Below are 27,805 nucleotides of genomic sequence, written 5' to 3' on the forward strand. Positions count from 1 at the left end.
CATTATCATCATACAGGTGGGAGATATTTTTTGGTGATATATGGGGAAATGGCTTGCCTCTAACAGCGAAGCGAAACACCAGATATTGTGAGACTGGTTTAAAAACAGTAATATGTGGATAGTTAGAGRTTTCTGTTGTTCCAGATTTGCTGGGGTGCTCCAACAATCCCATGCCAGGCCTTTCCCTGGCACCAGGCTGTGTTTGATCGTGGGCAGCCCAGTGGCACTGGGGGCTGTGTGAACGGGCAGGGCTCTGGGGGAAGGAGCAGTTTAGTATTTGTTGCCATTGGATACTGAGAGCAGAGCACCAATTTTAACTGCAGCTGCAAGGCTGCCTGGAGTTCAGAACCAGCATCTCTTAAAGCAATCSTTGGGGTTTTATTTCCACAGGAAAKGCTCATGGCAATCTCTTGGGTTGCAGCACTCCCAGTGTGCCTGGAGCACCCTTTTATTCTGGTGGACTTTCCTCCTGGAAGCTGCCCCAGAGGCTCACTCTGTGCCTGCATGGCCTTCCTAACACTCAGTGTTCATTATTCCAATTTAACACTGCTCCAGAGCAGCCTCAGGCAGGGATGCCTGACAGCCCCACTTAATTTCCYCTCCATACTGAGCTGTAAGTAGTTCAGGCACCTGCTGAAACTAGAAATGTTTCCTGCAAACCAGGCACCAGCAGCAGTTAATTACCACATCCCAAATTGGCACAGTTGAAGCTTCATGGAATTATTTCTGCCCCAGGTGTGAGTCTTTAATAGGCAGACTTCTGGCTGTTTTTATTATTTTCTTATATTACAAAAGAAATCATCAGCCCAAATCTGGTTTTCCTTGTTAGTAAAACACCTCAGAGGCAGGAAATTATTGGGCTGAGTTTTTCTTGTGCGAGCTTTTTGTGGTTTTAACTGTTCAGCAAGGGTATCTGCGTGAAAGCCAGCTCTCACAGCCCCAGAAATGGGGCTATGGCAAGGCAGGGGCTGTAGCAATTGTATTTCCATGTACAGATTATAATGCAGCTATGTGTGTGAATATACACACAGCTATACACAGAGTCCTGATATAATCACAGAATGGTTTGGGTTGGAAGAAGCCTTAAAGATGARCCAGTTCCAGCCCCTTACCACAGGCAGGAATCCTTCCACCATCCCAGGCTGCTCAAAGCCCCATCCAACCTGGCCTTGAACACTTCCAGAAATGGGGCATCCACAGCTTCCCTGAGCAACTTGTGCCAGGGCCTCACCACCCATACAGTGAAGAACTTCCTTCTAATATCTGATCTAATCTAACCTACTCTCAGTTTGAATCCATTCCCCTTTCTCTTTCACTCCATGCTCCTGTAAAAAAACCCCTCTGGGTTTCTTGTAGGCTCCCCTCCTGCAGTGCATGCATAGACCTGAAGGAGTTGCTTTCGGATGTGTAATTAAAGTAGGATTTTCTCAATGCTTGGAAAAGTGGACTGTTACAGAAGTGACTGCTGTGGACACATATGAACTGAGCACTGGACTCACAACAGCTGGAGTCAAGACCAAAACAGACCTGAAATGCAGATGTTAACTAGGGACTGGTTTGGGGAAAAAAATTAATGGAATAACAGTGACCAGTAAGTTTCTTCCAATAAACTGTCTCTTAGCTGGGACTGAAATGCTTTTATTGTACTCTTGCCTCTCCTGACTATGCACAGGTGTTGAAGCCTGGCATTTCTGGCATTTAAGTCCTCCTAAATCCTTTTTGAAGCAGAGGTGTGGGGCAGAGGAGCAGCTGCAGTGCTGTGGGTGCCTGTATTCCCAGCTGGATCCTGTGATCTGTAGCACTGCTCTGTTTGGTCTGTCACCATGTGTATCTGTAAATGTGCCTCACACGCATGTTGGGACAGAGGATGGGGTTGAAGATGTCTCCCTGTTAAGCTTTCAAGATCTGAAGGTTTTTATTCTGTTGGAAAAAAAACCAAAACCCAAATAAAAAAGTCACTTCACAGATCAAGAACTAACTGCTTTAAAATTAGCCCTAAAATSGGTCCTCACTCAGGACCCACAGTGCGTCATCTGTGCCCACAACACAAACCAGGCAACACGAGAAGCTTCGTATCAAAATAGTTTATTAAAAACAATAAAACTTCACTGAAGCTTGCTGTCTTCAAGACAGAATTACAACATTGCAGCATTCGACACAATCATAACCCACATATAAATATAATACTATAGAGCTCCTGCTGCCCTCAGTCTGRCACAGCCCAGCCCCACACGCTGGAGCTGCAGAACCTGTTCCTCTGGAGCTGAGTTCTTCCATTTGGGGCTGTGTGGAGGCGGCACAGAAACCAGCGCAGTAACAGAACCGGTGTGAGCACCCCGAGCAGCCCCGCTGGCAACAGCAACGCTGATGTTTAGGAAAAACAAACAGGCAACCGATGGCTCGGGCTCCCAGCAGTGCCCCGGTGCAGAGACAGCTTCTGTTCAGGAGCAGGAGGCTCTGTCCGGACCTGCCGTGGCACTCCTCGGMTGTGGCTCCTGCACGGGCAGGGAAGGGCAGTGCCAGCTGTCACACTGCTGCTGTCACCCCAAACACCGTCCAACAGCGTCGCTCTGGGCCGGCAGCTCTGCCACAAAGCCACAGTTTGTCCTTGCACCGTGGCACACAGACCGAGCGCCGSTGCCTCAGCCTTTCGGGTCAGGATGCTGCTCGTGAGCTGCGGCCCGGCTTCCCCACCAGCCCAGGGCTGCTTCTCCCTCCTCTCCCTTGCTCATGTGGCCTGGGCTGCTCTGCTGATCGGTGCCTTCTTGCACAGTTCCTGGTAGAACTCGGACTCCAAAAAGCGCGGGTAGGAGTTGTTCTCCATCAAGCTGTAAACTCTCTTCTGCGCCGCGCTGAAGCAACTATGGGTGGCTTCCTGAATGTTCTGCGCAATCAGGTTCTTGGTCTGGAAGTCGATGTTTATCTGGATTAAAGAAAGAACAATGTTAYTTCTGAGAACTGAACTCAGCTAAGTGTAACACACAATAAAACTTCTGAAGAGGTAAAAAAGGCAAGACCCTGTTACTAYGGGGTCAAATTTCTTTAAGAAAATTCTCCTTTTACAAAAAAACTAAAAGTAATTTGGATACATCTTTTCTCAGTTAAAGTGGAAACTCTACAACACTGCTTGTGCCATTTTCCAGCTCGATGAAAAGGCAGTTGCATTCAGACCCTGGCATTAAGAGGCATGTACAATGCAGTTTGACATCTGCATCTTAACATTAGTTCAAAGAAATAGCGGCTTCAAGAACTCCTAGAACAGAGCATTTATGTTTAACTAAGTTTTCTTTACCTCTTTGGGAGCCTCCTTTTCAATGAAATCATTGTAGATTTTCTTTGCTTTCGATGTCAGCTTCTGGGGTGACTTTGTCTTCTTGAAGTCTTCACAGGCCAACCAGAACTCGATGTTCTCTTCACAGAACTCAGACTTCAAAAAAGCTCGGAAAGCAGCAAGACCATCTAGGGAAAAGAAAAAAAAACAAACCCAAAACTCAATTAACTGTTTCAGGAATCTTGATTTTACCTATTGGTCACATCAGTTTCTACCAAAATCTTTAGCTRTAGGTCTGGTTTTTCAGCAATAGCATGGCAATAAAAATTTCCATAATTTATGTTTGCAAGCAAGTTAGTGCTTGGCAGGTTTCACTTTGAGTTTGCCATTTCTTAGGCAAACACAAAAATTGAAACCATTTCTAGTTGATATGTTTCCTCCAGTGATGACTGGGAATACATTAAAAAGCCACTTGTCCAGATAAGATCTSCTCTGTTAACCTTTACACTGCAGTAAATATGACTGCTACAGCACTCTGGAATATTCTTTCAATGGAAAGGATGACTAAAGCTCAAAGAGCAAGCAGTAGTATTATTTTTTTAGTTTTTTTTCTGTGCTGTTGAATGCTGTTGAGCTACAGTAAAACCCTAACATCACTGAACCTGTGTTGTGGAATCCTTTCCACATTACTGGAAAGCATTTKTCTTGGTTACACAGTGAGCTCAGGGAACAAATGCTCTTTTTCCACTTGGCAAAGCCAAGCTGACAGGTATGATTTTAGCTACAGGGGTTACAAGGAAAAAAATCTACTACAATGAGGTATTTTTTGTTTCACTATTAGTTTACCATCTTTTAAGGAAACACTTCTATATGTATTTTGGCTATAAATTGTTAAAAGCATTTAGCTTGCAAGACCAGAATCAAAGCTCTTTRTGTGAGAGGTACAGTGCTGACATGAAAGGAAGCAAACTCTTACAAACACATAAACTACTCCATCCCTTTGCTCTCGAATGTTACTTTTTAAAGACAAACTTACATTTGTTAGCAAGAAGTTCATCGAAGGCTTCTGACCACAGCTGGGCTTCTTCAGGGGAAGGTCTGCAGAAAAGGAGGGAGAACATSAGACCACACTGCTCAAGCTTTACTGCTTTTGTAGAACTCTCGAGTTATTTATACAATGTCTCTTTTTCATAACTCACCTGAAGTAGTTGCGGTGTTTCCCTGCCTTCTTGGATTTCCTTTTATTGGAGTTGGAAGAGTTCTGCAGGAAATAACTCAGTCTCGTCTTCCAATCTTTAATGCTGGAAGAAAGAAGAGGGAGACGCTCGTTAGAAATGACAGCTCGCACTTGAGACAGCGGCCGCTTCCCCGGGGCGGGAGTCACCCGCAGCCCCCGAAGGCACGGAAAACGCTTTCCCTCGGTGCGGGCGGGGGACTCACATTGTTCTCTTCATCCTGCCCTTGTCGGCCTCCTCGGGCTCGCTGCGGCGGCGGCTGCCCCGCTCCATGCGCCCGCCGTGCCGCACCGCCAGGAACAGCGCGCTCTGCATCGCGGAGAGAACCAAACCCGACTGTRCCGCGCCTCTGCCGCGCCCGCTCTTATGGCCCTGCGGCCGGGCGGGGCCGGGCTGGGGGCGGCACCGAGCCACGCACCCCGCCTGCCTTTCCCACTAGAGACAAGTCTGCCTCCCCCCGCCAGCACGGCTCTTTTTTCCCTTCWTTTTTTTTTATTATTATTWTTTTTTTCTCCCTCCTTCTTGGAAATCGTTTGGCGTGTCACACCGGCAAAGGGCTGGCTGTTCTTTCCGTCTGTCAGAAATGTACCCTGCTCTTCTGGAGGTGTTTGTTYTAAGGTTATTCAGATTTTTGAGTGTGGCCAGTAAGGAAGGATTTAGCCACATTTCTTCAGAAAATGAAGCAACCCTAATTCTGAGCGTGCAGTGCTTTTGGTTTCACCCGTCAGCTAAGCCAGCTGTGGATCCTTCAATCCCCCARTTCAGGGTTTAGCTCTGTGCAGTGTTGCCACCTACCAGTGAATTGTGTAAATGACTCCCCGCTCTGGAAGCTGCAGTTGCGCTGCCTTACCCGAGCCCTGGGCTTGCTGCAAAGGCCATGTGGTCCTTCTCAGCAGTGTCCAGCTGGAGGGTATCACGTCCAAAGAATTTGGATTTAGGAACCGACTGAGTTTCTCGTTAACCTCTCTCTGCTTTTCTGCTCTTTTCTGTGCGTGTCTTCCCCTGAACAGTACCCTGGAGCACATCGTTCCTGCCACAAAAAGCAGAGTTCAGAGAGACTGACTCCCAAAACACCCCCTGAGTTCGACACAATCGTGCAGCATAAACACCTAATCCTTTTAGGTAATCACTTTTAGGTGTTCTTACAGCCTCTGCTTACTGAACACTCACAAAGCTGCACAAGAGGCATTTTGCTTTGAAAGATATCTGGGGGAAAGGAATGCCATTTAATTTGTGACAGCGTTTAAACAACTTTCCAGTGCTGCTGGCTGTAAGTGCTTTGCAGTATACACTGATGATCTGATAGGAAAATAAAGTTCCTTCCTATAAAAATCACTTTTGCTACAGGTAGAGCTTAGTCCTGCATATGTTATGTACATTTTCTAAAGGGAAATTGTTGTGAGGGTGGTTGCCATGGGAAAAAGTGTGGAAAGAGTAAGGCTCTAAGTGCTGTAAAGGCATCAGAAACTTTAGGGGTGAAGCTGCTGAAGCGAAGAGCGGGGCGGGCTGATGGATGGGTGTGCGCTGCCTGCCTTCCAGGCACTTCCATCGGCAGCAGCAGCTGCGAKCCCGCCGGGGCTGCGGGACAGCCTGTGACACACGTGAGCCGGGAACACTCCCTGCACGGGCGGACCTGGCACCGGCTCCCTTGGAACAGCGCAGGGAAGCTCAGCCCCGGCCCTTCCCAGCTCGGAGCCTCTGCACAGGATCAAACGCTCGGCCAAGGAGAACGGCACGTCCCCACCTGCCACCCGAYTTGCAGATTTCCCCAGCTTGGACGCTGGTTTCGAGTTTCTTTCACCTGATGCTCAAAATTAAACGAGGGGAAATGTGCCAGCTATTGGAAAGTGGAAAACTTGACAGTCGAGTAAGCTACACTAAGCTTTGGTTCAGCAATTACGTTTTGGGAGCTCACAGCACACCAGAGATCCTGCAGATGTTTGAAGCCTGACAAAATGTTTTCTTGTTGGTCCTAGAGGAGGCTTGCAAGGGTAGAGCTGGGATATTCCCARCATTTGCCAAGTTGTAAAGCTGGCAGTAGTGAGCATATGGAAAATTGCAGCATGAATCACGTATTTATCTGATACTTTCTATTTCAAACTTTTTAATTGCTTCTTTCAGAAACCCATAAAATGGAMGTGCCAGTTAAGGAAGGCAGTTGTAACATGTATAATATCTTTCAAGAGTGGAAAAAAAAACAGGTAAAAAAATAAGCTGAATATGGGATTGTGAGGCTAGATGACCTTATAAAACATTCTTGTCATAACATTTGGTTTAAAAGCCATTTAGATTAAAATTCAATGTTATTGGCTGGATTAGGGKATATAAATTTTTATATATTTATTATACTTTTAAAGCATGGATATTGCTGTTTGTTTCAGTAAAAGAGAAACTTTGCAAAATACTTTCTTGCTTCACCATGGTGTGTTTTCTGGCTGAGACACATTTTCCAGCACATCCACTACACATGTGCATGATAAAAGATGTTTACCATTTGTGTTTAAAGACCAATTTCTGTTTTTTCGAAGCAAGATGGCAAAATGTCTCGGGTTGTTCGCTCGCCTTTCTGGAGGGGATCTGTTTCACAAAAGTGGTGCCAGACTCTGGCTGGGCAAAGGAGATTTGGCATCACAACCCTGTCCTGCTCTGTCTCTTGCAACAGTATTATTGAAAAATTCAGGAAAATTAAAAATTGTGTTTTAAAGAAAAGCCTCGGATTGCCATTGCAGCCCAAGCTCAGGTGTGTTAATGCAGACCGGTGCATAATGCTGCTGGAAAATAAGAGCCTCCAAGCTATGGTTCCTTTAATTGGGGGCCTCCAAGCAGAGCCCAGGGCAGCACCCCGGACCTGCCTGCGGGTGCTGCCCTCTGCCCTTTTGAAACAGGGAAGCTCTTGGTGGCTGAGGACAAACGCAAGCACAGTGCCCGAGCTTTTCCTTTACGTCCTCCTTAAAGTTTCCCTCTATTTCTGTCCCACTAATCTCGTTGGCAAGGGGCAAGGCCAAGGAAAAGGGTGGGAGGAGGGAGCCTGCAGCCCAAACTTTGCTATTGAATCCGGTGACAAATTTGCCATCGCCTGCAGCGAAATGTGATGTCAGACGTTTAATGGCACAAGCGCTCACCCTGGAGATCACACTTTGCTTTTCAGAGGCTTTCTTGAGAATGTTCTGTTCTTTTTCTGCTGATACAATTCCTACGGGCACCGGGGATGGCTGGATGTACAGGGGACTGTAACATAGGCAATAAACAGCCCGGGGAGAAGATTAGGCTTTTTCCATCTCGGTTACATCCTATGTCGCAATAGCTRCGCTGGTCTTTTGAAGTCCCCAGTGAGTTGTTCTCACTGAACGACACTCAGATCCGTGTCTGCATTTTGTGAAATGCCARCCCTTGTTTCTTTCTCTTACTTGGCTGGTGGGACAGAGGAAAAGTGGTCCAGAGACTTTAGGGCTGAGTTTCACAAAGCTGAGAGGACAGGACGTGCTTTTGCGTGGTGGTTCAAACCGTGCACTGGAATTGTTTGAGTGATGTTTTATTGAACCCTCAGCTCTGGATAGCTGAAATATCAGATTTAAGAGAAGGAACAAGATGTTGAGCGATGGCYTGTTGTTTTGTAATGCAAATTGCCAATGACACAGGTGAACCTTYCTGTATTTTAATTGTYCTTGAATGTTCAGCTGCACTGCYCTGTGCTGTGTCTGTGAGATGATTCATGTAGGCACCAGAACAGGAGATCAGTAAAGCACATCCCATTGTAACCCTCTGTTCTTGCGTCTCTTTTAGGCTGTGTCTTCTCTGAAGTGCAGGGACTGAGCTGCCTCGGTACAAAGGAGCACAGAGGTGCCCAGCTGCGGGTGYCAGCCAAGGCTTTGTGCTGTGAATTGCTGAATAACAGCAGCCAGGCATGGGCTGTGTGGGCACTGTAGGGCACTGTTCTCTAGATTAATGTTATGATTATAAATATTAAAACTGCCACACTTACTGATTTTTTTTTGTATAAATGAAGAGATTTATTGAAACCTTTCATCTGATTCTAATTGTCCTCATTACATTCTGCCTTTCTAGTCCCTGTTAGAATTTCAATTACATGTAGTCGGGAGGTATTGTTTTCTTTGAATTTTTTTGGTGGTTATTTTGTTTTGGGTTGAGTTGAGTTTTTTGTTTATTTTCCTATTGTTTGATATTTTGGGGTTTTTTAACTGCTTGAAGCTTGCTGAAGTGAAGTTGCATTCTCTGACTTGGGCCCTGCAGCTGCTGTACCTCCCTCAGTATTATTTTCCAGCCATAAAGCTCAAAACCTGCAAATTGCCAGAAGCCATTCCTGGRTCTAAATTTAGCACTACTATGGATTAACACTAACCTGGACCAATTAAATGCTCAGCCTTTCCTAAATAAAAAATAAAATATATCCCATTACAAATGGATCTTGTTTCACTTAACAGCGAAATCCTCTGAGCGACGAATAAACCAGCCAGAGCTCTCTGAGAACTCATCAGTCCCAGCCCTCAGCCACCTTGTTTTACATAAACACTGACATTAGTTTATAGAAGCTCTAATAATAGAGCTGAAATTTGTCAAGTGGCTCAGCTGGGACTGTGTGTCTGCTTGCAGGGTTGCTGTTGTGTGGATGTGTACGGCTCTGTTGTGGTGATGCTGTGAAAGGAACATGAATTTCGGCTTTGAGCCTGAATTGCCATTCCCCTCTGCCACTGGACGTTTGGAAAGGTTGGTTTTGAAGGAGGTGCTGGACAGCAGCAGGCAGGAATGGGAASAGCAGGTTCCCTGGGAAGCAGGGATGGCTGTCCTGCTCGTGTCAGCTCAGCTTTATCCCTTCTGCAGAGACAAGCTGAAAGGAGCCCCGTCGATCCAGGCTGCATTCTAAAGGACAGGACATTCTCATATTCCTTGTGCCGTTTGTCAATGCAGGGAGCAAACAGCTCAGCAAGAAGAGGGGTATTTTTAACAATGAAATTTCCTTAGCTGGGTTACACCAGCCAGGTGAAGAGAGATGATTAATCTTGTTTGAGGTGAGGCAGGTGATGCAGAACGCCGGCTCCACGTTCTGTTCCAGTGGCCGCCTCCCCAAGGCTGTGTTTGTTAACCTGGGTGTGCAGAGGGACATTAAACAATCAAAGACGTTAAATCTGCATGTGGGCACCAYCTTTATCATGTTATCTGCATGAAACGTTATCAGCACACAGCCCTTCTGATGACTGTTTAACCCATGCTAATGAAAGTCTCTGTAAATACCCGAATGGTGTTAGTCAGACATCGATTCACAAAGCCTCCATGGCTCAGAGAATCGATCCCTTTTACAGCTCCCACAGGTGAATACTGTCAGGAGCACTACAGCYRGAAAGCTAAAGATTAGAGAGAAATRTAAGCATTTCTGCACACCTTAAAAGTACAAATTAAAATAAGCATTGAAAATAAGAAGTGAAAATAAGCTTATAATTTGAAATGGAGATAAAATGTCAGTCTTTCTTATTTTGTGAAGGGCAAAATGTTGAAACGAAACCACTTCTTGAGACACCCTGATCTCTATGTTGGCTAGAACTAGCAGAGGATTAATTAGACTTTCACAGTGGAAAACAAAAAGCAGTAGCAAAATATTAAATTTATCAGTGGAAACTTTTTCATTTCTTTAAAACTATTTCAGGGTGGTATTTTCTTTTTATCACTTTTGGTATTGCAGTATAAGCTTTTTTTGATGAAGAGTAGAGAGGTAATGGATGTTATCACTTTCAATATTGCAGAATAAGATTTTTGATGAAGAAAAGAGAGGTAATGGATGTTATCATTTCCAGTGTGGCAGGATAAGCTTTATGATGAAGAGTAGAACGGTAATGGGTGTCTTTCAGATGTGGTGAAGGCTGCGTGGTAATGGAGAGGAGAAAAAGCTTTGTCTGAGCAAATCTGCCCATCACAGCATCTCCACACAGGAGATATCTCAGAAAGGGCAGCCTCACCCCCTTTGCCATCATCATACTGACAAAAACCATTCCAGAGTTTGTAAGTTAAACTCTCTGGTGTTAGAAAAGGACAGAATGAAGGTTTCCTGTGCAATATTATTATTAATATTAATATTATTTTCCAGTGGCACCCTGGACTACTGCCTGAGCAAAGGCTGGGTGAGAAATGAAGGACAGGGTGAAATTTGTCTGTCCTCAGTGTGGAAATTCCCTCCTGGCTGTTTGAAGAGTACACTGAGGAGGTCAGACCATGGCCAGGGTGTCWTTTGGGCACTCTGGCAGAGAGACAAAGCCAAGTAGCTTTTGTGACAGATTAGTCACTCCCTGAATGATAAATATTGCAAAAYAGTATCTCCATCCTCCAAGCACTGTAGGCAGGTACATTGCTCCCCTAGAACATTTTTCTGTTAGTTCAGCATTCAAACAGGCCTTCAGAGCAGAGAAATTCATGGCTGACTTCAGGTGAACCCTTTCATGTGGAAAATAGCTGTCCAAGCTTACAAAAATACGTGGAGAGGATGATAATTCCATTTCTTGTGTTTGAATGGGYGTTAAACRGGTAAAACTCCACAGAAATTGATAAAGTTTTACTTGCTGATCTTGCAGAGCTAGGTGTACTCAGARCACTTACTGTCACAGCAAAAAACACCAGCAGGTAATTTTAAATTAATGTTTTCTGGGCTGCTTGCAGTGCTTGGAAATGTCAGTGCAGGACTGGACAGTAGTAACTGTTGCACTCAGAATTTTGAGAGTGCAAATAACTCCCTGACTGTTCTGGTTGCAAATAATTCCCTGTCTGTTCTAGAGAGCTCCTTTTTAAAGAAACTGTGGTCAGTACCACTCTGTGGCACCGTCAGGAGCTGTGACGAGACTTCTCGGTGTTTCTCAAGGAAGAGAAATGAGAGCAAGAAAACAGAATTAACAAAAATTTGCAATTCCTTCACTGACTAGAAGCACTAAAAAGCACCAAGTGGATAATTTAAAGGGAGAAATTGAAGTTTTGCCAGTTTTTAAAAGATGGGGCTGGTTAATTCGGGGTGGCAGAGAGGAAAGTTGAACATGCCTGTTCCCCTTAGCAGGTTCATCTTTCTGAGATGAGCTCCTGCAGAGGAGGGGATTGCTCTGTGATGTTGGCTGTACTTTCACCTGTTTTTTCCAGGAAATTAGAAATGAAACCAGCATTGTGGCAGTCTGTAAACACACTCTTCAAACCAGGATCCTTCAGCACTTCTTGGGATGCGTGCTGCTCCRAGGGGTGACACGTGAGCTGCAGTTCCAGCTCTGGAACAGTGAACTTAATTCACATTTAACATTCAGCCGCTGCTTAGTTGCTATGGGTTTTTTATTTTATAAATCAAGTTGTTTATCCAGTGTCTTTGTTTTCAGTGAGTTTGTTTTTCTGGTAGTTTTCCAAGCAAAACTGTTATTTGAAGGCTGGGACGACATTCCTGGCTGGTTTATAACTGAGGAGGAAAGCGGGGGACAGGATGGCTCACATCAGCTCTCTGGGATCTCTGTGAACTTATTAGGAATCATAGGATGCACAGGCAAAATGGAAGGGGAAATGGGAAAAACCGCAAAAATTATCTGGAGGAAATGACTTTCTTCTGTGCCCTGTACCAATATCACTGAATAACTAATGCTCACTACATTGATTTCTTGCTTTGGGAGAAGGGAGGACAATATTTTGTATTATGGGATTATTCCTTCTCTGCAGTGTGCATTTCCTTTATTTCAGACAAATGCTCCAATCCAGACCCAGCAATCAGGGAGAGAGGTTTGGAGCTGGGCACAGATTAAATACCTGGAAAGTTTCTTGAACCTGGAGGGTATTTTTGGACTGACAGTTTCTCTGCAGGTAAATGGAGAGAGTAAAGAAGGATGTAGAGATGTTCTCTGCCGTGTTTTGGGGTTTTCAGCAGGCATTGCACAACTGCCCTGTGTGCCCCGTGGAACTCTGAATATTATTTACTAAATCTTCTGTCTGCCAGTATTGTTTAATTTGCGTTTATTACAGCAAATTGAAGCAAGAGGTTGTTTTGTTACAACTCAAAGTGTCTGGGCTGCCTTTGCTTTCTTTGCCAGTTTGCATTCACATTTATAATGCATTCCTGGCCAGCTCATTTTCTCTACTAATGGACTCTCTTTTTCCAGTTATAAGTKCAGCTGAGAAGCAACAGGTTTTTATCCAACCACATCCCTATTTTTTTTTCTCCGTCATGAGAGGAAATCTGATAAGGCTGGGTTTTGCTTGTGGGTCTGCTTGATTTTTGTATTTCTCACTGAAGCATCAACATATATTTATAACATTCTTACAGTGAGCCCTTTCTGGGCTGGGGGAGTGRAAAAGGCACAGTTGGGCTGGCTGTCCTGTCGATGGAGATGGGTTACCGTGGTGGTTGTGGAATTTCATAGAAATGGAATTTTTGGTTGTCCAAATTCCATAGAAATCCATCTGTGCCTCCTTCCTCCCCGTGCCCAGCAAACCCTTTGAAGTGGCACTGGCAGCTGGAAAGTGCCTTCTGAATGATGAGGCTGAAAGCTTTTCCCTTTCTGTATTTTTATTTTTATTATTTTACTTTTCATGTTTTCTCTCCGCTCTGAGAACGGTGTGTTCCGTGCTGCTGGGGCTGTAATTCTTTTTTCTTTTTTCTCTTTTCCAACCTTTCAGTGAAATAGCAATACTGGCCCAATGTTTGAAGCTTTTAAAAGCAGCAGGTTATTACCACTCGCAATTGCTCAAGTTTAAGAGCATATTTATTTATAAATATTTACCCAAAGGATAATGAGACAAGAAACTGAGAATGTTTTCCYCAATCCCCTATACTGACCTGGTCATGTGGTACCATTTAGCAGATTTACAGCGATTTTCCAGCTCTGTGAGTTCTCCTAGGTAAGGAAGCTGCCAGTGAGCAGCTCCCAGATTTTTCTTTTRCCAGTGAATGAATGCACTGGGGAAAACTGGAGGATAGGGAGTACCCTGAAAATTTCTGGGTGCCTGTATTGGTTATTCTAACCTGTGCATAAGTTGCATGTAGCTGAAATTGTGCTCTGAGGACTGGATCAGTAAGATTAAATAGCAATTGAGATTTAATTACATGAACAAATTATGTACTAATTAGCAGGAGTGTAAAAAGTAGATAGTGTAAATGCCAGCAGATATTCTTTTTGAAAAAAAAAAAAAATGAAAAGAGCATAAAAATGTTCTTTGCAGACTGAATTAAAATAGCTCTGTCTGGAATGTAACCTCTGCTGGACTACATAGAGGAGAGTTGAGTCAGGTTTCTAATTTTCTGTCAGAAATCTAAAAGCAATTGCTATCTGCAAAGAATCCTGTTATTTTTACAGTGACAGAGGACTGTTAGATTTTGCAATCTCAGGAGTTTCTACGTGGGCCTGTATTTTGCCCTGCTGTTAGTCACCACCTGCCTGGAGGGTAGGGATTAATCTGATAAAACCACAGAATGCTGGGGATGCCTTTGAGAAACACACTGAGGCTTTAAACTCACTCTGAGCAGTGCAGAAGGAACTGAATTGTCCCAACCCCTGCAGCTGCCTTGACTTGCATCACCCCTTGGAGAAGCTGTGGTTGCCCTCTGCCTTTTGCCTGATGTTTTTGTCATTAATTTTTTGGAGTTTACATGCTYAGGGACTTCTTTTCCTTAAGACACATGTAGCCTTTGGATGTTTTCAGCCAGCAATGTAATTACCCTGAGCTTTCTGCTTAATCCACTCGAGGGCTTTAAATAGGTGTATTTTTTAAAGAGCCTCTTCACAAAGCAGTCTCAAATGCATGTGAAATGATCCTCATCTACAGCCAAGTTCAATCTGAACTGGAATGTTCTCCGAGTGTGATAACAGCATTTTGTTCTCTTTGGAATTTTGGGTAATTTTAGAGAGAGAGTGAGAGATTGAGAGCTCCAATGATCCTTTTTCTGAAACCATTTTGTGGTGAAATCCTCTCTGGGTAGAGCTATCCATTTGTGCTGTTTACTTTGCCACCGTCAGCTTTTGCTCAGTCATTACCAGGTTGGGTTTTCAGCAGCTCCTGGATAAATTGAGCTTCTTTCCTGCTATCTCCTTGGTTACTCCAGTGCCATTTTCAGGGCTCCATTCTCTAGAAATGCATTTTGTGAGCTACTGCAGCATTACTTTTGCCTCTGTAGCCTTTTTCCATTTTTCCTAACCAGACTTTAGTCAGTAGTTAAACGTGGATGTGCTGAAGAAATGTTGTGAGTGCTCAAGATGCAAGACAAAGACATTAATGAGTAATTAGTGCTTGATGCTTAATTGCCCTTTTTGGAATATCATGTTCAGACCCTCTAGCAAAATGTGGTGATGGCAAAACTTCCCCAGATTTTTGTTATTTTAGTGCATTAGATCTTGCTGGGGTGTCCATGGGCAGTAGGTCTGGAAATCATCACCAAAGGGCAGTGATTTGGGGCTTGTCCAGCAGGAGCAAGGAGACAGGGAARGCAAAGGAGGGAAATTACAGTGACCAAAGGGGTGAAATCACCCCCAGGGCATCGCTTGGTACCTGCAGGAGGAGACCAGCTAGAATAAAACTAAACCTGTCTGCAGGCAGCAGGGAGTGACCGCCAGGAGCTCGTTTCCCCAGGAGCCTGTGGAGATGGGGCAGTCTCTGGGTTCAAAGYTCAGTGAATTCATGGACAGCAGAGCCACAAATAGATGCTGAGAAGGACTGGGATGCTCTAAAAWCCCTGTTGTAATAGCTGTGAACGCTGAGCAACAGTGAGGGGAGCAGGGCAAGAGAATAGTTGGATTTTTATGCTTTTCCTGCTTTTCCTGCTTGCTTGCTTCACCACTGCTGGAGACTGACTGCAGGGCTAGACAAGGCAATGCTCTGCCCCACTGTGGCCTTTTCTGTGCCCTTMTAAGTTTTATTTATTGCTCAGACCACCACACATTTGGGACTTACAACTTTACCCCTGGAAACTCCACGAGCAAGGACCTTGTATTGTGCAGGATTTTGCTGGGCTCAGGCCCTATACTTTATTTGGTTAAATAGGACCACGAACATTTACACAGCTATATAAATAATCACATCCAGTTAGCCCTGTCAGCTGAGCCAAAATAGAGATTTGAAGTGCCAAGGACTTAGAACATCTCTTTCTAATTTTACCCTGGCTCAAAGTATGTTTAGAAGATGAGGTATAGATAAAATCAGATCAGCAAAATTATTTAGCATCCCGTCACTTGTAAAATGTTTGTCAGTTAAAAATAAAAGAGGTGAGAAAAAGAAGTTAATCTTTCACAAGGAACAAAAACAYATCTAATGGTTGGCTCAGGAGCCTGTGTTTAATAAGCAGCAGGGGATGATTACAAACAGTCCAGAGMGGCTGCTGACAGACATCCTGTTTTTGGCTGTTCGTGCAAGGCTCACCAAGAGATTCTACCTGCAGAGGTGGCAAATCTCCTGTGTTGTCTTAGCTGGAGCTAATTAGCTGGAAGATGGGTGGAAAAACAGGAGTGACTCAACTGGATACCAGAGCTGTTTGGAGATGTTCCAGCTGGTTGGTTTTCTGGTGGAAAACGCTGGTTCTTTCAAAGGACAACGTCTTGCTAGGATGGGTAATCTCAATAAAAACGTATTTTGTGCTGTACCCAGACTATTCCCTTGCTTTTCCAGGCTCTCTGGCAGTCTCCAGGCAGGTGGTGCAGAGGTGAGCTCTYCCCCTCCTGCTCTGCTGGATTTGGAGTTCCTCCTGGCTGCTCATATCTGTCCTTCCAGCCACGTCAGCTGACTCTGTTGGCAGCCCAWGTCCACCACTGCAGATGATATTTTTTCATATGTTTGAAATACTTTGCAGGCTGCATAGAAAAATCTCCCAGGCAGCTGCATTAATACACAAAGACCCTGGAGGCAAGAGAAACCCTTAGAGAAAATATAGCTTTTCTTCTCCTGCAAGAAAATTGTCTGCAGGTCCTTGTTTATTGATTTGGAAATCAAGAGGGATTTTCAGTGCTTTCCTAAAATATTTCCAGCTGACACTGGGTTATTCCTGCCCTCAGCAGTGCAATAATATCTCATGGTATATGCTAACCTTAATTAGTTTATGGAACAGTTTGTGGCACAAAGGATGCTGAGAATGGTTCCTATGCAAAAAAAAATGTATTAATGGGTTTTTTAGCTTATGGCACACATCAGATCTAATGATTCATGCTASTTTTGGGGAGACAGGGGCAGAAAAGGGAAAGGAAAAGCCTCAGCAGACATCTGAGAAGAGGAAAAAGCACTGCCAGGGCACCTCAGTGCAGAATCCTTCCAGGAGAGCACTTTGTAACACCAGATTGCTGCATTCCCCCTTGGCCAAGCCTGTTCATCTCTCTCAATATCTCTTTGTTTTTAATCAAACACTGCTTTTAAAAAATCACTCTTTTTTTTTTTTTTTTTTTTTTTTAAATTATTAGGGATTAAGAGGTAGAAATGAAAGCATCATACACAGACTTCCTTTGCATTCTCAGTCTCCTTTAAAAAAATCATAAGTTTGGGTGATTTTGAGTGTTTTCTCAACTTAAAATGTCTCTTCAGCTGAGTGTTTTACTGCTTTTGCAACCATGAGTATCGCTGGAATGACAGGTCAGGAACAAGCAACTCCTCAAGTGTATTCCTCTTGACTGAGAAACAGTTCCTGATTTCAGTTATAATATTTGTGCCTTTTATGTCCAGGTTCTCCATGAGAGAGATTTATTTTGTGTTTGGTAATTTATATCTTTGTGTCACGTGTGTCAAAACTTTTCAAAGTGCAAGGCAATGAAAATGTTGAGCTCAGCAATTCATATTCCGGGAAAAAGACTGGAAGAGATCTCAGCCATGGATTTGCCCTTCCTGGAAGACATGATTTTACTTGAAGGAAAAAAAAAAAAAAGAAGTTGCTTGTGTTTTTTCATCACAGTTTAAGAACTAACTTATCCCGAGGGTGGGAAGTTTGGGTTCATCTTGGTCTTTTCCATATGAAAACTACAAATAAGGAAGGAAGGAAGAAGAAAAATGAGGCAATTGCTAAGACAATTAATTCTTGCAAAAGAGAAAAAAAAGATATTGACAGAACAATCTTTATATTATGGGATGGAAAAAACATTAGTGGCTTTAAACATGATCCATTGCAGCCTCTGTAACTCACAGATGTTCCTGCTGTGGAAGAGGCCAGCTGTCCCCTTCCTTGCCTGGGGTTTGGGACACCTACAAAATGATCTTCTGAGGCACAGACAGAGTGAAAAATAGGTATTTTGTGGATCAAATGWCTTCTCCTTTTTGGTGATAACTGGTGAAATGAGAATGAAGTTTTTAGAGGTGTGTGCTGTAAGAATTAAAGACAGGGTTGGGTTGAAAGATTGGATGTGGTCCCATGACACAATGTTTAATCTGCCTCTGGAATAATGATTTTTCCCCTTGTTTGCCTTGGGACTTATTATTAAATCATAATAATAAGGGGACTTATTATTATTAAAAGAAAATAAAAATCCTACACAGCAGCTAGATTAAGCAAAACATTTAAAAAACTTCCCTGCCCTGTGAAACAATTTCTTTTTACCCTGAACTGGTGGACATTGGAGAAGCAAGTTATTATTCCTGTCCYTTCCAAGCAGAAAACAYCARCCWCTCCATATTCCTGATCAGCAGATTTCKCCATGGATACAGATGACATAAAATRCTCTTTTTTTCTTTTTGTTACGTGCACCATTAAAATACACTTGGCACAGTTCAGAGCACTTGTGAGATGGCCAGGTTTTAACCTTCAAACAAAAATATCCCTGTGCTTTCTGATTTATTTGCCCTATTTATTGACTTTTTTTTTTTTCTTTCCAAGATAACAAACCAGCCCTTGGGAATAAAGTGACACGTGAGCAATGCTGTGGCAGGAATCCCAGTGCAGTGCAGGAATCCCAGTGCAGTGCAGGCTGTCCAGATGTTGCAGGAACAGCTGTCAGCCTTCAACTGGGGCAGAGCAGAGGGCTCAGGGTGACACAGGCAGGGTGACAGCACTGCCTCAGTGGATCCTCTTGGACAGTAAAGCTGTGAGAGCAGGTGCTGCTGCTGAGCTCAGCTCATTTGATGGATGGCTGGAGCCATTTACAGGGGCTGTGAATTTTATTGATGGATTTGGCACAGCCCAAGGACTCGGCTGACAGGGCCCAACAGGACAGGAATGGTTTTGTGTGTGTGTTCCATGGGCACTGCAGAYAGGAGTGCTGTCAGAAATCAGGGCTTTCAGCATCACAGCCAYCACTGGTGCAGGGTTTGAGCTTGGGGTGGCTCCTGCTGGGATCAGGCTGCAGTGGCAGAGGCTTCATTTTGGTGCGGGTTTATTATAACGTTCATTACACACAGGGCACAGCAAGCTGTGTTTGGGGTGCTTGTTAAAAATAAAAGCAAGTGCAGTGAAGATCCCAGTCCTGAAGTTCCCACATTCCTCAAGTCCCTGGGAAGGAACAGGAGAGGCACAAGCTCCAAGAGGCACRAACATCTTACATTTTTAGAAGGTACTTGGGAGAACATTGGTATTRTTTTGATTGCATGGATTCCAAAATCAAAAAGAGATAAGGAGTCTCACTGCAGGAAGATGCTAAAATAATCCAATCTCATATTTTAAAAGTTGAAAAAAACCCCTTCCCAGTATGTTATTTAAAGGCTTTTAAAGCTGCTTGTATTAAATGCTCCTGTCTCTTGGAGTACAGCATCAAAAGGATTGACCTTCTCAGGGCCACAGGTAGATTTAAAATAGCACAGAAAGGATGGCTGCCAGAGCTCCTGTTCCAGCAAAGTTTCTTCCTGTGAGTCTGCTGGGAAAAAGGCAAGAAATAATAACAAGAATGTTGTTTTAACTCCTTTTCTCCAAATATATTCTAAGAATGACCTGAAAAATATTCCTTCAYTCACCAGGCAGTGAGTGTGCTCGTGCCTCTCCAGGAGAATTGCTACAGCAGCAATAAGGTCAGCTCCCTGTTGGGTTTTTTTTAAATGAGAAATTGATTGTAATAAAAACAACTTGACACCAAATCTGCTACCCAATGTTTTGTGGGAGCTCCAGCTTTGTGGGATGTGTGTGAAATGTAATTTGTAAGGATATGAAGGTCTCAACAGCTACTTGCAGAGGTTTGTACAAGGAAAGTTTTCAGTGCCTATAGGAGTGCAAACAGCACGGTATAATCTGGTTTCTACCGACTGTGTATTTTGGCTTTGCTGGTACAAACATTGGAGTTTTGGTTGGTTTTCTGTAAATGGATGTCACGGGCACGCTGAAAATTCAAAAATGCACTATTTCTGTCATTTCCTTCTCGTTGTGTAGGATCGCAGTCAAACCTACTTTGCTGTGTGGTTCGCTGCTAAGAGCTATCACATATTAGTGGTGAAGCTGCTGAAGGAGCTCAGGAGGGCCTTGTCCTCACAGGAGCCAATCTCAAGGACTGGATTTCCAGTTCCCAGGAAAAGATTTCTCGTCTCATTCCCAAAACATTTGTCTTCCATTTCCCTTCTAATTGCACAGTGCTTCTAGGAGACACGCTGTGCCCCGGCTCTCAGCTCTCCTCATGACCAGGCAGAAGAGGCTTTCTAAAAACCTCTTCCAGTGGGATGTTTTTTGAATAAYAGCTCTCTGATACTGGGGCAAAGTTGAAGACCAAGAGCATTGTTTAGTTYGGTTTATTTTGGGAGAGTTGTTTGAGATGGGACGTTAATAAGCTTTTGTGCAAAATCACCATGCTGGCCAGAAGATTTAGATGGTCCCATTAAGATCTGTGTGATTTATCTGTAAACAGGGGAAACAAGGGGAGAATTATGAGGAGTCACTGACTTGTTTTCTTCATGCAGCTCTAGGCTCAGTGCCAGAGAGTTCTTCCTTTGTGAAACCCAGGGAAGGCTTTTTGGGCATGAAGCGCATCGTGGTGACTGTGGGGACAGGAGAAAATCCTCTGAAATGAGCTCAGAAAATTCAAAAGTGCCAGGTGGGCGAGAGAAGGTGACACACTTGGGCTGCATTAAAAGAAATAAAACCTACACCAGAAATAAGCCAGATCCAAGGAACTGGTCATCAAGATTTAAAAAACAACAAAAAACAGCCGCAAAAAACCAAACCAAGCAAACCAAATTAACCAAACCAAACCAAACCAACCAAATCAAACCAACCAAACCAAACCAAACCAAACCAACCAAACCAAACCAAGCCAAGCCAAGCCAAGCCAAGCCAAGCCAAGCCAAGCCAAGCCAAGCCAAACCAAACCAAACCCAACCTAACCAACCAAAACAAGAAAAGGTCAGGATGGTTTGCAGTCTGGAGATGCTCTTCTGTACTGGAGGAGGCTGGAAAGGGACGATGTGACAGAAATTCTTCTGTTTTCTTGACAGAAAACATTCACAATCTGTCATTGTCCRGGGTGAGAATTGCTTGTACACCCAGTGACAAATAAAAGCATTTTTAAAGATAGTAAAAAGCAAGGTGAGCTTTGTTATTTTGGCAAGAACAACCTCTCAGCCTTGTCCCAGCCAYGCTGGAGATCCCACTAAAGACATTTAAAAACTCCTTCAGCCCRAGGGCCAGGAGGCAGCAGGAGCTGTAAGGAACTAATTCCGGGAATACCATCTTATTACAGCCCTCCACTTGTTGTCTAATGGCAGCTCCATTATTCCTGTAGCCAGAAAAGTMAGAGAATGAGTCAGAGCACTTGTTTAACCCATAAAATATAACAACTTTTTCCTGTTTGTGATTTCCTGCCTTTATCTTGCTAATCGCGGCGTAAACATTGGACATTATTTGCAGGTAAACTTATCTGATAAGGGTTACATTGCATAAAATAATGTTTTACATTATTAACCAAAACATTTATTTAATCCTCAATTCACAGGGATGAGGCTGGAAGTCTTACACAGAAAGAGACAGTCAGGGTCTGAGTGACTTCCTCTAGAATGTGTATTAACTTACGAGTGGCTTTAACAGCAAACTCATGACAAATTCTGTGGAATTCTATAAATTCCTGTAAAATTCTGTGGAAGAGGTCCATAAAATGTACCTGCAGAAGAGAGACTTCATTGTCTGGATGAGTACAGCAGTTCCTGCCTTCAGCTGTGTGCAGGGAAAGGAACTCAACTGCCCTCACCTCTCAAGATTTGCAGCWCATCAGGTCAAGAGAAGCTAAAATCACTGGTTTGGGCTGTGTGGTTTCAGCAATTGTTGCATTATCAGCTCAGTCATTCCTGCAATAGGAAAGGAAGCCCTAAAGGAGATGTTAGGTAGCTGGACACAAATTGTGCCTTCACCTAACAGGGGAAAGATGAAATTTGGAAGTAATTTATTTGGAGAACATCACTGCAGAATGGCAGTGGAGAAATGTAAGAGGCAGAAAAAGGAAAAGAGATATTGAGAAGAACAGAAATTGTACTGCTTAAGAAGTGGTTGCAGAGGCCATAAACTCTTGTTTTCAAGTATGTGCATGTTTAGAGGGGAATAGGGAATGGGAGGCCAGTTTTGGAGCACTAAATTTGGCAAGCAGGTCCTTTGAGGATGAATTTGTTGGTTTTACTATGGCCACACTCACAGCCAGGATTTGCTGCTAGGATTGAGCTGTACCTATAAAAAGAGGGCTGTAGGGATTAGTGGGGTCTTGCAGAGAAATTACTTTTTTCTCAACAGAAACGCATTCCCTTCCTTCTGTCAGTGAAAAGAAAACTGAAGGACTAGGGGCAGTGTTTGTGAATTGCACCAAATATTATGAATACTACAAATACTGAAGGCCAGACTAAGTAAAAGATAAGCAGGAGAAAGTATACAAAATTCTGTTTGTCCTTCTCCACGAGCTTGGAGAGCTCGCACTGGAGGTGAGACAGTTCCTTTGCGTAGGATACRCTGAGCTGAGCCAAAATTGCAATAAATCTGGAAAAGCTGCAGTACAAACTGAATGTGCTGAACCACRAAATTTATGAAAATTAGCCTTATCTCGTGTTCTCTTGTAAGTTCAGACTGTTTCTTAGCCTGATGCCAAAATTTAGTCAACGAGGCCTTTTTTTTAGAGACTGATTGGATTTGGAAAGAAAATATTTTCATGGGCATCAGATGCGCTTTTTGTTCCATCCTCCTTCTTAAACTGATGCTGAAGATGTACTACCATTACTGGAAATTAATATACCATTTTTAGACAAAGCTATACTGCAATTTGGCAAGACATACAGCAGCAGTCACGTGTGAGATGAAAATCACAGCAATTCTTTAAAATCAGTTTATTACCAGCCAGTTCAGACTTAGCCATGTGCACAATTGTCAGTTACCTGCTCAACTCAAATCCTTTGACAAATGAAAAATGTTGGTGAAATTATTTTTTCTGCTACTTTGGGGGGTTGGTTATCTGTTATTTACTTGGGGAGGTTTATATGTCATTTATATTAAATGTTTCACTTTGCCTCCCTATAATCTTCCAGTTTTGTGTATAATCTTGCAAGGAAATGGCTGGAATTCAGGAAAGGGCAGAGTGACCAAATATCCAATTAAAACCTCATCCAGTTGGGATCACAGCCTCCAAACCAAAATCCACTGGAGCTAATCAAATGTGGGTCACACAACTATAAACACAGACAGGAATCTAACTTTTGGCAGCTGGTTTTTGGAGAAGTTTGGCACAGATTTCTTGAGATGAAGTGTCCAAGCCATTGCTRCTCGATGGATTCTCCAGGCAGGAGCCGTGATGTGATGAAACTCGTATGAAGAAAACAAGGACAGGCTCGGACCATCACATTTTAATCTCCTGCCCTGTKTTCTCTCTGAACCCAGAAGGAATTTGGCCAGGGCTCTCCATTGGTCCATCTTTACTGGAAATTCGTGCTGAATTATTTGGCAGTCTCTGTAAAGCTTTTCTCCTTTTGCTGATAGCGATTACAAATCTGGAGAGAAGTGATTGCAAATCAGCGCAAGGGTGACCCAGAGATGACAACTGCTCAGCTGCTTTACAAGAAGAGCAGAGAGCTGATCTCCTGGGGACAGAGACTGCAAGCAGAAAGCTCTCCTTTAGTTAATGTTCCATCTGGAAGGGCTGGTTCATGTTTCTCTAATATTCCAASTATGTTTTTATGTCAAGGGGGCTGGCAAATCCAAGTTTAGCGCCACGTTTTTTTTTTTGTATGCCAAGGATGTGTACTTCCAAGCGAAATGCAGTGCTTCAAACGAGACAGAAATGTATTTTAGAGAGCACCAKGGGCAGGAAATGCCAGGAAAAATATGCCATACTTTTGGGTGGATATAATGACATCTAAAATTAGCCGTATAGGTAGTTTGAGTAAGGGCAGCCTAAAGTGGAAGCAGCTGCAGTTCCTGCCCCTCAGCAGGTGGGGTTCATCAGCTCCTTTAGCAGCTGCTCCAAATCTTCAATCCCCGTGGCTTTGGGKCTGTCCTAAATGGCAAACAGGTGATTTGGTAACTGCTGAGCAATTAACTGCTGTGAAGTTGAGCAATTAACTGCTGCTATATAAAGGTGCTGAAAGTAGAGAAGGTTTTGTTTGGTATGATGGGATGTGTTTGTAAAATAAGAGACTTTGTAGGTTTACAATGTAAAGACTTTATTTTAAAGTATTGATGAAAAATAGATAGTGGAGTGTTTAAAAATTTGAAAGCTTGGCTGAGTTACTTTTGTTATTCACTAAGAGGATATTTGCATCAAATCATCTGAGCAGCTGAAGCTAGAACATTCCTCCAGGACAGAGGGCTGGATACATCCTGCAGGTGGGTTCTGTGGAATTCTAGTGCCATGGCTTTGAGTAAATATGCCGAGCAGTAAAATATAGATTAAGTAAATAGGTTAAGTGGGTGATGAATTGAATAATCACTCATATGGTCCCTGCAGTGTGGGCTTGAATCCTTTCACGGAGAAGGAAAAACAGAACCTGGGTTTCCTCTSTTCTGGTGGAAGGCAGAAATCACCTTGCTCTGCTGAAATGCTGAGCTGCTGGGAAGGAATTTTGTGGCTGCCTTGAGTTCAGTGGGTGCTGGACCTCCTGAAAGGGCAGCAGCCTGTGTTTAGTTTTTGCTGTCCATCTTGTGTACCCTGTGGCATAGGCAACAACTTGTGTCTGCTTTGGTGATGTGTTGTTCAAACTTGGTTTTGCCTGCAAAATTCATTGAGGACAATCTGGGGTTTCAACAGCAGGATAAGGTATGTCTAGCCAGGGTATGCTAAAGATAGGCCTTTCAACAGCTCTCTTTCCTTTTTATGTTTATATTTTCTTTTAATAAAGTTTTTATCGCAATGCTTCCCATAAGCACTGAGAAATGAACTTGGTGGGCAGGGATGTGGATTTGGGCTGCTGCCAGGGAGACACAAAGCACTCACTGCTSAGTGACTTATTAAAGCTAATTAGTAAGTTAATTAACTAGTTAATTAAGCTCAGCGGGGTTCATAAAGCTGGTGCTTGAGTCTCACTAGCAACATTTCCCAGCACTTCACAGACTTGTTTTAAACTTGTCTTTGTGCTGTTTTTGGGGAAAGAGCTTTGTGTATGTATACATATATATTATTTTTTCTCCCTTTGGGAAGAATGCCATTTATTTTCCTGTTTGTTATGTTTGCAGCTCTGCTTTCCAGGCTTGGTTGTCTTCAAATTGATGCATCACCACAAGTCAGACAGKTTTTCCACTGAAATAAGTCACATTTATGCAGAAAGGGCAAATGTGTGCAAGCCATGTTATGTGTTCTCTGTTTCTGTCMTCCTTGTTTAATATTTACATTTGGTAACCTTAAAAAAGAAAGAAAAGAGAGCCAGTTACGCCTCACATTTTTTTGTATAAAAATTAAGTCATGAATGACTTTAAAAATCCTTTTACTGATTGAAGGGTTAAAAGAAGTCATTAGGATAAAATGTTTAGAAGTATGAGGGCTTTTAGTAATGAAAAATTGCCAATGAAAATGCTGAAATTGTCAGCATTCTTTTTCTTGAAGAAAAGTAGCGTTGGAGCACTTTTCTGTACTTCAATTTGAAGTATTAACTTGGAAACGGAGAAAGTGGGTGCAGATTAAATGTTTTTGGTACTGCAAATGTACACAAAAGGAGGTCGTGTTGTTTTATGTCACAGAAACCTAGCTRGGCTTAATCAATTACCCCTGCTCATTAACCTTCCTTGAGCTAATTTGGTACTTGTTTTATTAGTTAGGCTTTGCATGATGATGGCTTTTGATATATTGCTACTRCATTGAAGATAATATCTGCAAAGAAAAACACAGCAAAAAATGAAGTGTCACAGAGGATTGATGTCTCAGTTATAAATTTGCAAGCAAATTTGAACAGTCTGTTCTAARCTATTTTGTACTTCTGGCATAGACAGAGAAGCAGTGTTGGTGAGCTGGAGCAAGTTTTGTGTTTGTGGGGTTTTTTTTGTGTTAAGTCTGGCAAGATCCCTGTGGTCTGAGGTCAGCACAGCTTTGCTTGTCAGGACCAGGTAACTTTGGGAAGCCAAATGTTGGATTTAATCTCTTGTTGGAGGCCAGGCTTGATAACCCAATCCTGTTTTATGTGGATTTGTGTGAAGGTTGTCTCATCAASTGCCTTTAATTTCCTTGTTTATAACACAGAGCCAAAGCATCCCTAATGTGCAAGAACTCTGCAAGGAGTAGGTGAAAGCTTCAACAGCAGAGCTTTTCCTGAGGCTGTTGGTGCAGAGTAGGGTGGGATTTTTACATCATTATTCCTGCATTAATTCCCACCTTACTGCAGAACTCCCCTTTCCTTTGCTCCCAGCTGGGATTCCTTTCCTGGTGAGGGGTTTTCTGGATCTCTTTTTCCTTTTGGATCTCACCAGGCAGCCAGAGCTCTTTCTGCTGCAGCCCAAGCTTCAGGACAGGCAAAAAGCAAACCAGAAAAGCTGAGAGCAATCACATGGATGTTCTCCTGAAGGCACCAGTGAATAAATGTTTGTGACAGAGAGTTCCCTAAATGTGCAGCTTTTCCAAGTACACTGGGAGGAAGCATGCCTCATTGACCAGGGACTTTCGTGGCTCTACTGAAAGATGGAAGAACAAGTAAACAGCATTTTATTTGAACAAACTAAAAAAGAAAAAAGTAAAACCCCGTTCCTGGGAACCAGAAGCAATGCTGTTTGCTTTGATCCTTTATTTGCACCCTAGGTAGGCATTTTAATCRCTCTTACTCCAATTACAGTGGCAAAGTACATGTTGCCCATTTCACTTTTGTTGTTGGGTTTTCTGTTCCAAGTATTGTAATTGGTGTAGGATTGCCTGGAAATGGGAAGTTTGTTCTTGATTTAAATAACTTTGCTCTCAGTTGCTTTTGAGTGGGGTTTTGGCCCTTATCTGATGGAAGGGGTGGCTCACCCATGGGGTGCTGTGCATGATGAGGAAATAACTGAGGCAATCTTTGCATCTCAGCCTCTGCCTAAGGGTTCTTGTGCTTCAGCATCCCTCACTTAAAATGTGAGGATCGATGGATTTATTCCAATTTAGCCTTCAATCTGCTCTGTGTTTCTAAATGAGTGTGATGATTCCATGTAGCAATGGTACATTTTTCCCCCTGCTTTGGGGGTACTCAATGACAAAAAGGATTTAAACCTTGACATAAAGGATGAAACCTTTCAGCATGAAATCGTGCAGCAGATTCATGTGATAAGTAATGGAACGTTTGACTGAGGGTAGATATCTCCTGGAGATTGGTGGCAGTCAGAGATGTACCTGATGAACCTCAGCTTTCTTGCCTTCCCCTTCCCTTCTTGGTCTCTAACCCCGCTGACAAGCAAATACAGTCTGGGTTCCTGTTATTCTGTGGCATAAACACATCCCCAAAGAAAAGGCAAAATTCATATGGCTGTCTTGGTTCCTTGCTTGCATTCTWATCAGAAATTAAGGTTTTTACTCAGCTGAGCCCCTCAGTTGCCCTGGCTACAGGCACTTTGTATATTCCTGTTTTCTCCTTATCAGAGCCTGTCAGTAGCTTTCTTTGAAAGAAGAAAATRGCAATTTCACTTCTCTTTTTGGCTCTGATAAAAATCAGTGGTATCTGAGCTGCTGCTGGCAAAGATTTCTTAGCYCTTGTGGTGTGATTTGTTTTCCAGAGTTGGAAGGAAAACACTTTTTAAACCTATTGCCTGGACACTGAGGTGACTTAAACCCCCAAAATGTTCCATTTATTTTTCAGAGGTCTGAAAATGAATTGGYCATGGCTGGCTCCACTCCCTTCTGTTCAGCTTTGTGTAGTCAAGTTTAACAGGAGCTTTTTCTTCCACGCAGCAGCTGAGGGTGCTGATCTGAYTATCATTTCAGCCAGGTTTGGTTGGAATGTGGCATAACCCAAAGCTGTGTGTTGGGGGGATTTAAAACAT

General features: G+C 43.2%; 1 protein-coding gene across 1 annotated transcript; it reads right to left on the reverse strand.

Moving 5' to 3' along the window:
* Window positions 1-2,069: 2,069 nt before the first annotated feature.
* RGS2 (regulator of G protein signaling 2) lies at window positions 2,070-4,839 on the reverse strand. The gene is made up of 5 exons (XM_057377189.1): window positions 4,712-4,839; window positions 4,471-4,572; window positions 4,308-4,369; window positions 3,293-3,459; window positions 2,070-2,923 (listed from the first exon to the last, which is right to left on the reverse strand). Exons 1-5 carry the CDS (start codon window positions 4,819-4,821, stop codon window positions 2,729-2,731), a joined length of 636 nt encoding a protein of 211 aa, XP_057233172.1. The 5' UTR covers window positions 4,822-4,839; the 3' UTR covers window positions 2,070-2,728.
* Window positions 4,840-27,805: the final 22,966 nt, after the last annotated feature.

The sequence above is a fragment of the Malurus melanocephalus genome, unplaced genomic scaffold (assembly GCF_030028575.1).
Source record: "Malurus melanocephalus ecotype Western Australia unplaced genomic scaffold, MMel_1.1 scaffold_305, whole genome shotgun sequence".
In the NCBI taxonomy this organism is placed as follows: Eukaryota; Metazoa; Chordata; class Aves; order Passeriformes; family Maluridae; genus Malurus; species Malurus melanocephalus.

Bases quoted from the DNA above. Each gene is read 5' to 3' on its own strand.
- RGS2 (XM_057377189.1), bottom strand. From the start codon at position 4,821: ATGCAGAGCGCGCTGTTCCTGGCGGTGCGGCACGGCGGGCGCATGGAG. The intron at 4,573-4,711 runs GTGAGTCCCCCG...TCTTTCTTCCAG, and splicing joins GGCAGGATGAAGAGAACAAT to CATTAAAGATTGGAAGACGA. The intron at 4,370-4,470 runs GTGAGTTATGAA...CCTTTTCTGCAG, and splicing joins AAACACCGCAACTACTTCAG to ACCTTCCCCTGAAGAAGCCC.